Source organism: Megalobrama amblycephala, linkage group LG14 (assembly GCF_018812025.1).
Source record: "Megalobrama amblycephala isolate DHTTF-2021 linkage group LG14, ASM1881202v1, whole genome shotgun sequence".
In the NCBI taxonomy this organism is placed as follows: Eukaryota; Metazoa; Chordata; class Actinopteri; order Cypriniformes; family Xenocyprididae; genus Megalobrama; species Megalobrama amblycephala.
Window position 1 is genome coordinate 41,686,880 of NC_063057.1, and position 18,535 is coordinate 41,705,414.

Below are 18,535 nucleotides of genomic sequence, written 5' to 3' on the forward strand. Positions count from 1 at the left end.
TAAGGACTGTTTTGTGAGTTTGCTACTTGCCTTCTCTCTTTCCTTCTCTACTTCCACTCTTGTACATAGGTGTATATTCTTGTATATATATATTTAGACGTATAACCTCTGTATTCGTAGTTTGCATATATTAAACACTTAATTCACGCTCGATTGTTCTGTTTGTTCTTTCAACTGAAGACCAAGTCACTTTAACGTTTCGATCCTATATCCTTGCTCTATGTTTGGATGCTAGAATAGGAAGTCTTTCCCCGTGGCCAGAGGAAAGAAAAATCTTCCTTTTTATAACATTCTGAGGAGCTGCAGTTTGCGGGACAAACTAACAGTTTCTCTAAATAATTAGTAAACCAGAACTAAGCATATATGTAATTGATTATATTCGTTGTAATTAATTCACAATATATGTTTAATTCCCCGTTGGGTTGATATGAATCATAATTTATTCATAAGGCTTTATGAATTATTATATTCATATTTCATCCATAAATTGATTAATAACTGTAGTAATTCGTTACAAGAGTAAAAAAAAAAAAAAAAAAAATATATATATATATATATATATATATATATATATATAATAAGCACATTTGGTGTGCTGTCCAAGGGGATCGAGGGCTCCGAGCCTAGAATTTAGCCCAAACCCAGAGTTCTCCTCATATCCCCAGTCAAGAGTGAGGAGCGTGGTGGAGGAGGGATGCAGAAAACTGTCTAAGTAACTATAGGCGAGTCGGCTCTCGTCTGTGTATATACTCCTCTTCTTGAGCTGATTAGAAAGACCGTTTGAATGTGTTTCTCCCAAACTTTGTTTATAAAACATCATCTGTCGCTTGCATTTTGCATTCTCTTGAGATGAAGACATCCAAGAGGCGGACAATTAATTGTATATACTTTAATTAGTTTTAATTAGTGACACTTAGCCTACATTTTAAAAACCTTTATTTGAATATGGCAACATTTTTATTAAAAATATTTATTTGAATATGGCAACATTTTTATTAAAATATTTATTTGAATAGGGCAACATTTGTATCGCTGACTCCTCCCCATCAGCCAATCACTGTCTGTATACTCCATAGCAACGAGGTCAACCCCGCCCTTACTCTTAGTTTAAGACTTCAGTCGATTCCTTAGTAAAAGTTTGTCTCAGCAGCTTTGTGAATAGGTTTTAATAGGAAACTCTTAGCTAAGAACTTTTACTGCTATTTAGGAGAACTCTTAGTGGTAAGATAAAATGTTTTGTGAATACGGCCCCAGATGTTTTGCAGTGCGACCTCGGTCAAATCAGTCAAATCAGAATTTATGTTACTGTTACTTAATATGCAACATTTGTCACGATTCAGCACTCATGGGAGTCACTTTCAAATGACAATGATGTGACAGCTCTATATTAGTGCTGTCAATCGATTAAAAAAAATTAACTAATTAATCGCACAATTTTTTGAAATTAATCGCGATTAATCGCAATTAAAAGACTGAAACTTTTTGGATATGTAAATGTAAAATGTAAATAATTAATGTAAACTCAAGACAAAGAAACTATTTAAATTCAAAATATGATTGTTTATTGGAATTTTTGTTTAACTTGTAACACAGATTTTCTCATGTAAACAACATACCTGCAATAAACCATCAATATCCTCCAAATTAACTGTTGGCTTGAAAGCCATATTTATTACAGAAATAAAAACACAGGCATGTAAGTGCCATTTGAATTTCAAAACAATCAATGCCAATAAAAAACAAAAATGATTTCCATGTTGAATTCTAAGTGGACTGCAAAAAAATTCCAAAGTATAGTCATTGCAAATATGGAAATTGGAAAATAATAATAATAAAGGAATGAATACAAACAATTGTATTCATTGTAACGTTGTATTGCTGAGAGTTGAGAACATTAATTATAAAGTAGAAACTATTTTGCTTAGTCCTCCTTTACATTCAGCCAGTTGCTGAGACAGACCAGTCTGTTGACATTATCAGGGGACAATGTGGCCCTTTTCTTTTGAATGATGTGACCTGAGAGTGAGAACAGTCTCTCACAAGGCACCATTGTAGCAGGGGTTGACAGATACTTGCATGCTATTGGTGCCAGCCTTGCATGTGTTGCTTCTCTCTTTTTCCACCACTGTAGTGGACAACCCTCCATGTGCAATTTGGGCTCTGCTTTGTAGCGGTTAAGACACTGTTCTATGGACTCTTCCTCTTCATCTGACTCTGAATCAGAAGAAACCAGCAAGACGGAGATCCTTCTCTTCTTTGGTGGCTGTTGGTCTGTTGTCTCTTTAGACTCTTGTTTTCCAGGACTCTGTGCCATTAACAGCTTGCTTAGTGAAGCCCACACCTCATTCCTTTCATCTTTGGGAAGACACTTTAGGTCTTTAAACCTTGGGTCAATTGCAGTAGCGATCTTCAGCCATGTGAGATTAGTGCTGTCCTTCCTTTTAGATAGGTCTGAAGTAAAATCATTTTTGAATTTAACTACATAGGCTGGATCATCCTCTGTGGACTCCATAATTTTGAACAAGTGGCACAAGGCTGGCAATACCACTGAGCAGGAGATGTACTGCTCTCCTCCCAGCAGTTCAGTTACATATCTGCAATGGAAAGCACAAGATGTTGCTATTAAATGCAAAGAAACTAATTTTGTGCCAGTATGTAACATGTACACTTACACTCTCACACTCACTCATTCTCTCTCTCTCTCTCTCTCTCTCACACACAAACACACACACACACAATTGTATTTTATTTACATTACATTGTTCAACACCATATTTATTTCTTCTTCACCTTTTTAATAATGTTTTACACTAATCTTAACTTATTTTTATTTTTGTTTTACGCAGCATGCCTTGGCAGCGGGCACACACGCACACACAGATTGGGGGATAGTGAAAACAGACAAGAGACGGAGAAAATAATATTAATCTACCTGCAAGGTTCAAGTAGTTCCTCCAGCTTTTGCAGTTTGGCGAGCTGCTGTGTAGTCAACATGGCAACATTGCTCTTTTGCTGAGCCAGGGTAGTGGTCAGTGGAGATTTGTTTCGCTGAATTTGCTTGACCATCTCTAGGGTAGAATTCCATCTAGTCGTAACGTCCTGAACGAGAGATTCTTGTTTCTGTCCACATGCAACTTGCTGTTCCATTAGTTCGTGAGCGTTGGATGGACTATGCTTAAAGTGCCCAACAATCTTGCGACATTTAGCTAGGACACTTTCAAATCCACTGCCGTGAATGGAAACTGTGACAGTTCGTTGCAAAATGTGGGCCGTGCAGGGCAGGTGTTCAAATGGAAGTACTCTCGCGGCAGCAACCATATTACGAGCACTGTCAGTGCCAAGTGTGCTTAACTTGTCCTCGATTTTCCATTCTCTTGCCACATCGAGAAAATGATCCGCACATGCCTCAGCGTACTGTCGTTCCTCAGTTTTAGACACGGTTAGTGCGAATGAATGCAATTTCCTTTCTTTATCAACGAAGTGCGCTGTGATGCCTAAGTAGTTGTCATTGCTCACAGAAGTCCAGTGGTCCCCTGTCAGTGCGATGTGTGTCGCTTGCTGTAACGTGTTCATCCTCCGTGCCTTCTCATCGTCATACAAAGTGTGTATTTTTGACATGTCAAAGGAGGAACCATTCCTCTTGAGGGCATATTGTATGAGGCGTCTCCGGATGCAGTTCTAATGATGTCCCGCAGTCCATCGTCATCTACTATGTTAATGGGTCGGCAGTTTTTAGCTATCCAAATAACCAAAGCATTCATTACCTTATCACTTACAGATCTTGTCATTTTAACACGAACGCACTCCTGCAATTTACATTGGCGAGGCCCCGTAGAGATGGTTTTGGTGGGGTGTTTTGCTTTTAAGTGATATGCCAAAGACGAATTACTTCTGTGGTAATTAAATTCGGCTTTGCAAAATGCACAGATTACTTTTGTTTTATCCACAGAACCATCCGGCAGAGTTTTATACTGAAACTTTCCGTCTAAAAGTCCTTCCTTGGTCTTACCCATATTTCTTTGCACGTTGAACACACATGGGCCACAACCGGAAATAAAAAAAAACTGCAACCGCGTTAATTGCGTTAATTTTTTTTAACGCGTTAAATATTTCAAATTAATCGCATGCGTTAACGCGCTAATTTTGACAGCACTAATAAAATGTATTTTTATGAAACCTGTTGAACTCTAAAACTGCTAGAAACTCAAACCCCTAAATCTAAATATCTCAAAAAAAAGAACTTTCAGTACCAAAATGTCCCCATTAGATGCCCGCAAAGCTCCACTGGTACACACATTAGTTGGTTTTGTGATTTGCAGTAGAGTTTTTTTCTTCTTTTCTCAAATGTTACACACACACAATAAAAAATACACAATATCTACAAATTTGTGATAATAAACATTATACTGTAAATGCTGTTCAGTCAATGGACCTTTTATTGAACCAGGAATATTCCTTAAAGCAGCCTAGAAATAGATGTGGTAGCATTTAAGAAGTCCTATCAAATGTTTTTTTTTTTTTGCCCCAAATGTGTGCCTATCATCTTTCATTAGCAACTGCTGATGACAACAACAACAACAACAACAGCAGCAGCATCAGTATTGATGACAGCTCCATACCTTCTACTGAGTCTGCGGTAGAAACCAGTGATGAGGGGACTTCAAGCAGTCATCCAGTGAAGAAAAGAGAAAGACTAGCAAATCCAACCAAGAAGAGAAGAAAAGTTATCTACTGCAAATTACCACTTTGATTTCATCATTCACTGAACAGCAGAAGAAAGACCATCATCTGTTTTTGCTGAAGGAAGAGGAACGGCACCAGAGAGAACTGGAGTTGGAATGAGAGCGTTACAAGCTCCAGATGGAGTTAGAAGAGAGGCGACACCGTGCACAGATGGAGCGTGATCAGGCTATGATGAGGATGCTGTGTCAAGTGATGAACTCAGCTGTAACTAACACTTTTCCTCCTGTTCACACACCTTTGTACCCCACAGAAGAACCATCTTTTCATACTTTGCCTGTCATACACCAACCAAGTGCTTCGGTTACTGATCAAGGAGTCGGTAGTATCAGCAGTAGTGAGCAGACACTGTCTTCTATCTTGCATGAGTTGAGCAATTCTGATAAATAATGAAATTCCAGTTTATTGATGGAATTTTGATGATATATTTATTGATGTTCCAAGGGTTGTTTTTAGAGAGAAATACTTTATCCACTTTTAAATGACCGGACAGTTTTAGTTTTGACTCTACTTGTGAGTATTGATGACATAATTTGTTAAATACAAAAATGATTTATTATACATAACATAAAAGCCATTACAGGTTTATTTTTTCATGTTTCAGACTGAAATTCCAGCCTTGCCCAGTCCACTTGAGTTTGCTGGTGGGTCTGGGGGCAGAATGTCCACATCCAGTGAGTATTTATTCATCACATTAAATCAGCCACTCTTTTGTTTAAGAAACAATCATGCTAAATAAGACTTCAGACTCTCGACATGCAAAACACAAGAAAACACAGGGCACAGCATCACATTTAAGCCACAGCAACCGGTCAGATCCAGTCAGTGTTATATGATATGAGATCAAATAAATTACACTTTATTTATAGTGTTGTTGGGTAGAGTTGTCAAAATTACCAGTACTTCGGTATCAAGTTGATACTTATATTTAATTTGTGTTTGTGGGTATGATTGCTCTGTTAAGAGCGTCAACCAAAATTCAAGTTTTAAAGCATGAAAAAACAAGACAAAATATAAATAAGACACAAAATAGTGCCAAAATAAATGAAGGAACAGAATGCAAACAGACAAAGAGTAAACATGTATTATAGCAATAAACAAACATGTTAAAGTGATAAAAATGAATATAAATAAATGAACAGGTCCAATGATGGCTCCGAGGACTACAGTGTTAGTTCCAGACACAGCACTGGATCCAGGAATGTAAAGCCCGCCCAACAGGCCCAACGGTGGTTTTCCCACAGGACGGGGAAGGTTTCTTGCACGTTCAGTCTTTTCAGTGTGTCAAGGTAGTTTAATTAAACTCCATTTTATTATGACCTTGAATTTAGGTTGGAATGCCAATTGATTATTGACCATTTATATTTATAATTTAGACATTTGAATATAATATTCAACTCTTTACTCTTATTGAATTCATTCATTCATTCATTTATTCTATCTAAAAGTATTTTGTTTAGTCCCCCATAGATCTGTATACACTTGAATTAAAGTAACACTATCTCTAGTCTAGTCAGAGGTCACAACCTCTACTACAGATAAGCCGACCAATATTACTCCTCTGATAGTAGCTTTGGTTTGGTTATGCCATAGTTTCCCGTGTACACTTAGCTAGAGTAACATTACAATAAACAGAGGTAAGGCTCACCCTATTTAGGTTGGTCGATCAACATTTTGTTGTCCTAAATGGAAATTCCTAGTCTAAGTACACTTCAACTAATGCTAAGCGTTAGTCAATGTAAATGTATCATGCCAATTACTTAATCAATTCAAAGATGATCAATACAAAACATCAAATGCTCAAAAATAGAGTTAAAGATGAATACCTGACATTAGAAAAATAGACATTGCTGAGTGTCCTGGACACTAAATTGTCATATACAATATGCCAGTTCAAGTATATAACAATTAGTTCAAACTTTGACCTGTGGAGGGCAGTAATACACTCAGCAGCGTCTACACTGCTGGAATTCAAATAGAGAAGAAGAAGAAGAAGAAGAAGAAGAAGAAGAAGAAGGGTGCTTCTCGTTGGCTGTGTCCGAAAACCTAGGTAGCTGTCTTGCTGCCTCGCTGTCTTATAAGAGAATGACTTGTACAGGCAGCGTTTGTGCATGAAGGCACCTCATGAAACTGATTTCAGACAGACTTCTGAGGCAGCGTAACAGTTTAATGATCTACAGCAATATAGCGTGAGCTTTGGTGAGAACTAAACAAATAATTAATTACTACAGTAGTAATTTCTCGATAGAAATGATATCAAAATTGAAATATGTTGGTCAAAATCGTACATTTATACACAAACTGAGCAGCAAACGCAACTTTCGGATGCCATCTTTATTTTTATAGCTCAACTGTCACAGAATGGAAAGCACAGGATTGTGGGATATCAAAGGCAGCTAAGGATACATCTATGCTTCCTTCAAAAATCGATCAGATGAAGGTATCTCATGAGACAGGAAGTGAAGCTAACATTGGATTCGGACATGCCTTGATGCCTTACTACCTGGAAATGTGTCCTCAGAAGGCAGCATTTTCCAGTTTTCGGACGCAGCCAATATCCCTCCTCGTTTCCTCGTTCCTCCGTCCTCCATCCTATGACCCGGGAACCGATCGAGCTCAGCTATCCTGAAGGATATCTCAATTCTCTAATTGCACTGCGAGGAGGTGAGGATCGAGGAGTGAGAAGGCTTCCTGAGGAGTCATGAGCGAGGATACACAGGTGCATCCTTTGTGGAAGTCTTTCTCATCGAGAAACGTGACGCACGCATAAATTCTCCGCCCCCTTCATATCTGTAACAATAATTTAAATATATGCCTTAATGTATGCAGTTTAAATAAACTTTACATCTCACATATTTCAACGGGGCAACTTGTTTTATTAATATTTATAATTTTTTTTTTTTTTTAAATAGCCAAACTTTAACAACATGTGGGTAGATCCCTCGAGTGCAGCTGATGACGCTTTGAAGAGACGCTAAAGGGAGCGAGGATATATCATTTCACTTAATTCAATTCATCCGTCCTCACATCTTTTCCTTGTTTCCTTCCCTCACATCCTGAAGGGGTGGAGCTAAGACGCGAGGAAAGGAAACGAGGATGCACAAATAAGAATTGAGAAGCACCCGAAGAAGAAAAGAGCTATTTCAAGATGAGCATTTATGGTTAAAATGTATAAAATAAAAAAATAAAATAAAAAAAATGAGCGATGGTTTCTCTAGATAAGACCCTTATTTCTCGTCTGGGATCACGTAGAACGCTTTGAAGCTGCAATGAAACTAATTTTGACCTTCAACCGTTTGGAGTCCATTGAAATCCACTATATGGAGAAAAATCCTGGAATGTTTTCATCAAAAAAAAGAAAAAAAAAAAGACATGAACATCTTGGATGACATGGGGGTGAGTAAATTATCAGGAAATTTTAATTAGAAAGTGAATTAATTCTTAAGAAACAGATTCAGTATGTGGCTCATGAGAGATCTGCCCCTGAATGGACGTGTTCTGCTCTCAAAAGCAGAAGGATCTCAAGGTCTGTTTATATATGGATGTCAGCAGATGCTCCAAACAATGTTGTCAGGAAATTAGACAAGATTCTTCAGGATTTTATTTGGAGGAAGAAAATACACTATTTACTGAAAGATATTCTAAACAATAATAGAGAATTTGGTGGCCTTCAAGTTTTACATTTTACAGATCCTAATAATGTGTTTAAGATAAAATAGATAATTGGATTTATTAAAAAATAAAGATAGTGCATGGAATGTTTTCATATTTAAGTCTTTGGGTGGCATTCATTTTCTTTTAAAATGTATTTTTTCAGTCAAAAAAATCCCAGTTAAACTGGCAAACTTTCATAAGCAGGCACTGCTGGCTTGGCAATTAATCTATAAAAATAACTTTTCACCGCATCAATACTTCATATGGAATAATAAAGACATCTTGTACAAAAAGAAGTCAATCTTTAATCAGAAATGGGATGTTGGATGGAATTCTTACTGTTAGTCAGTCGCTTAATGAACAAGGTTTACTTTTAACATATTCTGAATTTATCAATAGATTTATGATTCTTGTGAGGCCAAAAGAATATGCTGTTATCTTTGATGCAATCCCTGACAGAGTTGTTACGAAATCCTGGATTCTATCCTATAAATGTTGATCGTCAAACCAGTTTTTGCAGTGATACAATATTTATGGGAGATATTAATATAGTAATAGATAAATGCAGTAACAAATATATATATATATATATATATATAAAAAACTATTTGCCTTGTTCAACAGTGTTTTGATCTACTAAATATGAAAATATTAACTGGAAAAGAGTATGGTAATAACAAATACACTTTTTTTTTTTTTTTTATTAATAATAAAATTAGAGAAGTGCCCTATAAAATTGTACACAGAATTTACCCTGTCAAGGAGTTGCTTGAACATTTCCATTTGAATATTGAAAACTGATGCGAATTTTGTGGCAATGCCAAAGAATCAGTGACTCATCTTTTTTTAATTGTATATATTAAAAAAAAATGTGTTGGTTGGATGTAATTTATTAATTTAATTTATTAGATCGTGTATACAAATAGATCTGTATGATGTGGTCTTTTTTTATTTATTTTTTATTCCAAATGCACCATGTGCTTCTTTATACAACTTTTTATTTTACTTGGAAAATATCACATTCATAGTTAGCACTTAATATTTCTGTATATGGCCAAATCATTCACAAAATCATACATTAAGGAATGTTTACGCTCAGGCTCGAAGCGTCTAAGCCAATAAGATTTGCTGAATTATCAACCAATGAAATTGTGCCCCGCCCCTTCGTCCAGACCGCTTGGAATCGTGAATCGTGGAACGCGTTATTGTGACGTCACAGTGCGCGCAGCCGCTTCATAAATCGAGTCAGTCGAAACTCTTTGTCAGAGTTTAAAGCTGCTCTTTGGTCTCTTGCGATCGATCTGTAGTACTGAGTGTTACAAGTCTACCGCTAGAACCAACAGGCAAATACAGTGTTCACAGCTCGTTGAGATGGAGCATCTGGCGACTGTTACATTGGACACTATGTTTGCCAACTTTCCACTGGAGCTGGAAAGCTGCAGCAGCTTGGACTCATTCGAGGACGCTCAAGTTGAGCCGCTGAGTGGCGCTGTGAAGCCGGCTGACAGAAAGGCCTGCAGTAGCAGCTGCCAACAGCTCCCGACAGAGGCGCCTCGACCACCGGCTGTCCCTACAGTCGCCTGGGAGGACGATTCAACAGGTAACTGATAACGTTAATAAGTCAAACTGCAGGAGACAATTACTTTGTGACTTCTATGTAACAGCATCAGCACTGTGTTTTTAACTTTTCAAGTGTTCTTGGAAATTTGCTGAGCACAGAAACAATGCAAAACCTGCTAATTATTCACATGAACTCGCTGCATTAGGACAGTTTTACTCGTGAATCATGTAGCTGTAATCTGTGCTGATAAAAACAATGTTTCTAATCAACATTCATTCATATACTGTATATTGCGTATTTTTAAAAAATATATTTTTTGTATGTTGTTATTTCCTGTTTACTTATTCTATTTTTATTTGTCTTGTCACTGTCATTCTGTCTCTCATGTGTAAACATACCTGGCAATAAAGCTCTTTCTCACTCTGATTGTTTGCAGAAAAGCACACACAAGGGAGGAAGTCTAAGAAAGAATCCATCCAAACCCAGGAAGAAACCCAAGTGTGTGCTTTTGTGCCTGAGGATCCATCGCAGGAGCTTCCACACACATCCGGCGTGGATCCGACAGGGCACAGATCCGCGGGAGTCTGAGCCAACAGACCGTGAGTCTCCAGATATTACCACTCTGATTCATGTCTATGTCAGCCTGATGTTTCTGGGTTTAGTTTTCATTTTTCCTCGTCTTCTGCTGGTTCCTCACCTGAAAGACCACCAAAAGATCTGTAAGGTCATTTTTTTAGTGTGTGGAAAAAGCGGCAATTACTAAAAACTAAACTAGCCAATCAGATTTCTCGTTACCAATCCCACACCCATACACACACAAACACATTTGACTTCACAACACACAAACGCACACCTTTATTTATTCTCATTCCCTCTTGCTTTCTTAGTATGTCATGAGTGCACACAGATTAATAACCAATTTGGGGAAAAACTGGCATTAGGTTAGTGCCCTTTATGGTACACACAATTAGGATAATTACGGTGTGACTTCAATGTGAAACAGCATCAGCACTGAGTTTGTACTCTTTCTAGTGTTGTTGGAAATTGGCCCAGAAACTCTCATGAACTCGCAACATAAAGCAGCTCTACATTAGGACAGTTTTACTAGTGAATCATTCAGCTGTAATCTGTGCTGATAAAAACAGATGTTTCTAATCAATATTCATACATGTACTATCTATTTTTGTCTATTGTGTATTTTTTTTAAAAATATATTTTTTGTATGTTGTTATTTCTTATTTACTTATTCTATTTTATTATCTTTGTCTTGTCACTGTCATTCTGTCTCTCATGTGTAAACATACCTGGCAATAAAGCTCTTTCTCATTCTGATTGTTTGCAGAAAAGCGCACAAAATGGAGGAAATTCCTTGCTGGCCTCCGGAGAGCGTGGAAGTCGATAAAAGGATCCTTCCAAACCCAGGAAGAAACCCAAGTGTGTGCTTTTGTGCCTGAGGATCCATCGCAGGAGCTTCCACACACATCCGGCGTGGATCCGACAGGCACAGATCCGCAGGAGTCTGAGCCAACAGACCGTGAGTCTCCAGATATTACCACTCTGATTCATGTCTATGTCAGCCTGATGTTTCTGGGTTTAGTTTTCATTTTTCCTCGTCTTCTGCTGATCTGCACAGGTGTATTTCGTCACAAGCAGATGCTGCTGGAGTTCATTCTCATGCTGTATATTAATATGTTGTTGTGCATTTTTCAGGATCCTTTGAATCTCTTTATGATGTGGTAAAGAAACTGAAGTCGAGACGTGGTGTCAGTTATCATCTAGGATTTCGAAACTCCGATGACAAACGAGTATGTTGCCCTTTCTGTAGACACATATATATTCTGTATATTTCTGTCTTTACTCTTTCAGTCCTGATGAAAACATCAGTGTTTACAGTTTTGATCAAAAAGGTACAGACTGTTAGATTAGATGTACACAATCAAAAATAAATCAGTTTACAAAAATGTTCTTCATTTTTCAGGTATTGATCAAATTTATTAAGAAGAACCGGCCTGAGAAACTAGTGGAATTGGTAAGTTGAAAAGACTTTATTCTTCATAAAATGTTTTATTAAATTCTAATTTGGTAATTGATTAAAGTTTGTATGTGGACAGAGTAAGATATAATTGAAATAGCCTAGAAACATCAGTTGTAAAGTACATTGCTTTCATCTTCGGCAGCCCTAGAGTGGAAAATGAAGTGTACCGGGCCTTTAGTTAGGAGATTTGAGATGGGTAAGGAGTTAACTAAGCTTTTGTCAATCTCTTTTCTTTAGCCTGGGTATTCCAACCCTTTAAGTCAAGAGGCAGCTGCAATGTTGATGGTGCAAAAGCCTCCAACTAGCGAGCATCTCGTACAATTATATGATCACTTTGTCATGGAAGATCAAGACATCTTGATTATGGAGTATCCACGTTCCTACATCAGCCTGTTTGATTATGTCCAACGAAACAGCAGTAACCTGACCGAAACCGAGGTGAAACTCATCATTCAGGGGCTCATTGTTGCTCTTCATCACTGCATGAGTCGTGGTGTTTATCGCGCACGCATATGAAAAACATCCTTGTCCACACAAATACCCTGCATGTAAAGCTGATGGACTTTGGAGGCGCACTGCTCGTCGAAGAAAGACGTGAGTCGGCTTTTTAAGCACAGTTCACTGATGACTTATTTACTACAGTTCACTGTTTTACTGAACACTGAGCCTGTATTTCTTACAGGAGAAGATGAACCTCTATTAATCAGTGCAATCAGAAAATATGCTGAATGGGCAACAACTGAGGACTTACGCATACTGCTGGATCTGCTGGTCCCGAGAATAAGTCGTTGCTTTTGGATGAGACCACGCGTGTCCAAAGGTGAGACCAATAACTAGTGTGAAAAACATATAAAGCCCTGACATGAGTGACAGTGAAATTATCAGTGGGCATCCAGAGAAAGTCATAGTAACAAATGCAGTGTATTTCATGGTAACATTACCTTACATGAACTACATATCTCAGTCAAACATGACTAATCAGATCTCTTATAAAAAATGTTTACAGAATGCCTGGATCTTCTTGAGCACCTTCATGATGTAAAGTCACGGATGACGTTACAGGCTATGTTGAAGCATGACTGGTTTAAAAGAAAAACTGAAGCATAAGAAAAGTAAGCATAAGAGAAAGAGATTTTTAAAAAATTTTTTGACAGATTAAGGCCGCCTTGGCACCTTTTGACCATAATTAATGTCATGCTTTCATTATTTGCCAGGTTCCCCTGCATTGGCAGCTCAGGGCCTATAGCTCAGCTGTATGGGTCATCAGCCGGGGACGGTTCACGCTTTAACCCTGGAGCGTGGATAAGACCACGTGTGTCCAAAGGTGAGACCAACAACAGGTACAAAATGGAAATGACATTGCTTGAAAAACATATAAAGATCTGACATGAGTGACAGTAAAATTGTTTGTGTCAAAACTTGATGAGTGTAAAGAGATGGAAAAGAGATGTTTTTTTTTGATAGATTCAGGCCTTCTTGGCACCTCTTGACCATAATTAATATCATGCTCTCATTATTTGGCAGGTTCCCCTGCATTGGCAGCTCAGGGCCTATAGCTCAGCTGCGGGGTTATCAGACTGGGACCCCAGGGACGGTTTACGGCTTTAACCCCGGGACGTTCCCCTTTCACCCCTGCATGATGACACTGATGGCAACTGTCCTCTACTTGTGAAATGTTTGTGTGCCACCAACCCTCTCAGAACATTATCACGTCCCACTGATAGCAGTGCGAGCCCCACCTTGCAGCCTGACAGGAAGTGCTGGAGGCTTACATTTGGACTCCGTTCTTCCAGGCCAGACCACCATGTTTCAGACAAGCGTCGTGTCAAGCCCAGCCATTTTCCTGAATTACTGTGGACAAGGATTTCACACAACTTCAGTGTCCACACAATTTTACGCCACACCTTGTACTTGCCTGGAAGCTGGCTTTAATCAATCCTTCCTTAGTGAAAAAATAGCACAATTTATTCAAATGTAATTTAGTGTAACTAAATGTATTTGTGGCACACTGTAAATTGTTATACTTAAAGTCTGTTCAAGTGGATCAACTCATTTTGTACTAAATGCATTTTAGTTGTCCAAAAGAAGTGCTGAAGTTCAGGTTGTATTAATTGTAAACTTGTAGTGTGCTAATGGCTTCATTATTGTGTGATTCTAATACAATAAAGTGATAAATACAATACAATAATAATACAATAAAGTGATCTTTAAAAATAATGGCACAGCTTAGGAATTTGTCTTTACTGGTATTTTACAGACACCCCCTAGTATACCAGTAAAGCTCACTTATCTAGAGATCAGAGAGACATTGGGAACAGATATATGTACACCCATGGATTCAAACCCGGGTCTGTAAATGTTAGAAAGTCATGCAAATATTTCCATTTTGCTGCTAAACTTCACAGTGAACAAGCGCAATAGAAGTGCAATAATTCTAAAATATACATTTCGCTAAAATACGAGGCGTCTAATCGACGGTAATCCATCCATATCAGCTGTGCCAACATGCATAAACTGGAGCGGGATTGCATGTCACTTGTACGTACAATCAATCATTTCTCCTCTCAAACTCACTGGAGCATCTCCAAAGCAACAGGCCGGAGTTATGAAATATTCGGTGTCTGAGATTTCCGGTGACACTGGGCGGAGCTTACATGAATATTCACGAGGTTACAACTGTTTTGATTTTATTTTAGTTCGTTTGAGGAGATAACTTGTATAAATGTATCTGTGGTTGCATAATAAAAGTTTCAGTTGTGATTGTGTCATTCCCTATTGCTTTCTCAGATAGCCTGCATAACTTTAACCAGGCATTATTATTTTTAAAACACATTGAGAGTTAGATTTATGTTCTGTTTATATTTTTGACATGCATTAATTAATGTAAACCTTCTTTATCCTTTTCTGCAAAACACACAATGCTCTCTATATGATTAGAAACATGATGAGACAGTGATATTAGCTTCCCTGCAGCACTTTCACAAGGTTTTATTTTAATGCGCTTTCCACAACAATTAAAATGTTACAATTGAATTACAAGTGGTTAAATTGATCAGCTACAAAACTAAAAGTTACTAATGCAGGTTTTATTTAAAAATATTTATATGGAGAAGACAATTGGCAAAAGTGTGAGGAATATTATTGTTATGTGGATAATCAGACATATATACATACTGCTGTGATTGTTCTGTCATTTCTTAATTGCTTGCTCAGTTGGTAAATATTTTTAAAGAGACTTTATTAAATCCTAAAGTTAAGTGTTATTTTTTTCATATTATAAGGAAACATTCTTTTTTCCCATAAAATTATGCATTTCATTGACCAAAAAAAAAAAAAAAAAAGTAATGTGGAAAAAACATGAAGCACTGTGAATCAGGATTCAGTTTAACAGTGTTGATATGAAACTAAATGATCAAACCTGCAGTATATTCACAATGAAATGTATTAGTTCTATTCTACAAGCTTTCCATAACAAAATTTTATTTATGTTAAATTAGCTGCTAAAATAATAGACCATGTAGTAATTTGCATATTTGTAATATCAAATATGAAAGTAAATAATGAGAGTAGTTTCACTTTGAATAAAAAAGAGCAACTGATTCTGTGTGGAAATTTTATTCACAAATGAGAAGAAGTCACGACATATAATATGACATATTTAATTATCAAAAACACTTGTATTTAAACACACATTGACACACTTTACACAGGGTCTTGGGATCCCAGACAAATGAAAGTTTGGTCTGCTCATGTGATCTCAGTGATACCAGTCTTTGCTACTGACACATTAAATCTGAAATATATAATAAAATGACATTACAACAAACATGTATTATTAAAATACTTTTGTCTGGTGTACAGGGATATTTATTGGCAAAAGTCATATTTGGGAATGAAAGAATATTGGCTATAGATATTATATTAGTTATCACATGCGTAATTCACCGTGGCCTATTTGGTTTGTCATTAAACTATATTTAAAGTACATTAACATGTTTTCTTGCATGTGTGCAATTTTTGAAACATATTACATATAGAAATTCAAGTCTACCCAGATTAGAAGTGCTTCTGCAAACTAGGAAAGTTCACTGCTGCCTTCACCACAGGAGTTCACAATTATTATTATTATGCTACCATACATTTCGGCAAACTTTTAAAACTATATGCTTAAAAGTTAATACAGAAACAACAAAAATAGGCTACTTAAAACGCTATTGGCTCGTTTAGCGAATCCTAACGACACCTCTGGCGAATCATTGGCTGTGTTCATATCAAACATAGCTAACACATGACACGACATAACACAAAATAGCTTATATATAAAATATTGTGCTTCAATAACAGTTAGAATATAAGCTTGACATCATTTAACACTGAAACATATGATAATTACCTTTAATGCAAGCCGAAGAGTGTGCGCTAACATTTTCAGTGGCGCTTTAACTCAAAACAGGAAACTCGTGAATGTTCATGTAAGCTCCGCCCAGTGTATCATTGAAAATCTCAGACACCGAATATTTCAGAACACCGAATATTTCATAACACCGTGTTATTGTCAGACTGCCCACTCCCGCCTAATGCACTCTAAAGTTACCGACCGCAATCCTCCTTTCATTCAAAATTCATTGTGGGACTGTCTCGTAATGGCTGAAATTCTGCACCAAGGCTGAATTTCGGGCAAGAGACTTCAGATACAGTACTTGGGACCACTTAGGCCTATATAAAAGCATCCAAAAAGCAGCATGTCATGGGACCTTTAACTCGTCGGATCTGAACTCAAGACTGAAGATAGAAAGTTTCTGTAATAGATCCAGACCAGAGCAAAGCATGCTGGGAACTAAAAATCCACTGCCCAGTTTCAGTTCATTTAACACAAATGATGAAGTGAACTTCAGTTTGACGTGTTTAAGTGGATTTACTCAATTAAATCAGGACAGAATGTGCCGTAATTGTGTGGTTTAACTCATTTTAATGAAGTTCATTTAACAAGCAGCAGAAATCATGTTTACAGTCACTTCCCAAAAGATATTTCTATCTGAGAGCTTTATTTTGAGTGTAATAATTGCCACAGCTTCTGGAAGCCCTTCTCCTTCATATATGCTTCCCTGGGTGCTTCTCAATACTCCAATGGAGGTTTTTAGCTCCATCCTCCAGCCTGTGACCTGGAAAATGATCAAAGAAAGTCCCGGAGGCCATTTTAATTCTATAAATGCACCGCAAGAAGGTGAGGAACCAGGAAGCCTGAGGAGCTTTGAGCGAGGATGCGCAGATGCATAGACATCTAATACTATTAGTTTCTGTTACGTTAATTATGAATTGTTAATAGATTAATACTAGTCCCAAGATCCCTCAAGATTCGAGCACAGCTGATGACGCTTTAAACTGATGCTCAAGGGATCAAGAATATTCCAATGTACCCGTCCTCGTTTTCTTTTCTTGCATCCTCTCGTTGCATCTATGGGGTGAAGCTGAGGCGCAAGGAAAGAGATAAATAAGAAAAGAAAAGCACACTGTCTCGTCTTCTCTACAAACACACTGTTTTTAAAGAATGATGATGTGACTGTACATCAGGTGACCTGTAAATGCGAAAAAAAAAAGTTTCCATCGCAGTTTAAAAAGCTTAAATTATATGATAACAGAGCCGCATATCTCGTCCTGCTGGTAAGTTGATAACTAAGTTTGGATGGTTTGAGCCCAAGATTGAACTATAAACTACACACAAGTTTACTTATTTTGTCTGTCAGCTCCTAGTTGTGTTAATCGAGTCAAATATGTGTTATTTGTGACGTTAAGATGAAGAGTGTGTTAATTGGCCTGCTTGTGAACTCCGAACTTTATTTTTATGTTTATTTCATTTAAGACTTCTCATGCAACATTGATGCACTGTATTCTGATCAGCCTTTTGGTGCTGTTTGTCCCACGTATGTGTTTGATTCGGTTTTGTCATGTTCTGTGTTAAAAATAATATTAGTTGACTGTTGGCTATTAGCCCACATGCTCTATCGTCTCACATGTGCTCTCCTGTGTAACTGCGCCATTTTAACCCATTTGTGCCCAAGTTTTTCTGAATGGTTTCATGCATATATTCCTGTTAAATAGTGTCCTATGTGAACATGTTCTGCATTTATTTTCCCCAGGTTTTTTTTTTTTCTTTCTTAAAAAACCTATTTGTATGTGTGGCAACTATATGTAGGGGTTGTTCCTCTGCATTGTGTTGATTTGATGTTAAATAAAAGAAATTTCCACACAAAGCTGGTTTTTACCATGGATGATTTAATCTTAGTGCCTGTGTGGTAAAACACACAAACAGACACTGTTATCTGCAACTGCTCTTAATTGTGCCTCTCCTCTCTAATGGCACTGCAGGAAAGAGCGTAACATACACACACTCTACAACACACATACACATAATATATATAATATAATAGTATGAGTAATACAAATATTAATAATTATAATATAATAATAAATTCACAAACATGTCATTCTTATATACCAATAACTCACAACAGCATCAGTGTTTCATGGATACCAATGAACATACC

At 37.3% G+C, this 18,535-nt stretch overlaps 1 protein-coding gene across 1 annotated transcript; it reads left to right on the forward strand.

The window, feature by feature from the left end:
* The first annotated feature begins 9,765 nt into the window (after nucleotides 1–9,765).
* On the forward strand, nucleotides 9,766–14,181 carry LOC125244493. The gene is made up of 10 exons (XM_048154568.1): nucleotides 9,766–9,994; nucleotides 10,366–10,554; nucleotides 11,298–11,489; nucleotides 11,666–11,760; nucleotides 11,934–11,984; nucleotides 12,228–12,584; nucleotides 12,673–12,810; nucleotides 12,997–13,102; nucleotides 13,205–13,314; nucleotides 13,515–14,181. The coding sequence occupies exons 1-6, from the start codon at nucleotides 9,766–9,768 to the stop codon at nucleotides 12,504–12,506; spliced, it is 1,035 nt and encodes a 344-aa protein (XP_048010525.1). The 3' UTR covers nucleotides 12,507–12,584; nucleotides 12,673–12,810; nucleotides 12,997–13,102; nucleotides 13,205–13,314; nucleotides 13,515–14,181.
* Nucleotides 14,182–18,535: the final 4,354 nt, after the last annotated feature.

Coding starts and splice junctions, on each gene's coding strand:
- LOC125244493 (XM_048154568.1), top strand. CDS start 9,766: ATGGAGCATCTGGCGACTGTTACATTGGACACTATGTTTGCCAACTTT. Junction 10,555..11,297: donor GGAGTCTGAGCCAACAGACC/GTGAGTCTCCAG, acceptor GATTGTTTGCAG/AAAAGCGCACAAAATGGAGG. Junction 11,490..11,665: donor GGAGTCTGAGCCAACAGACC/GTGAGTCTCCAG, acceptor TGCATTTTTCAG/GATCCTTTGAATCTCTTTAT.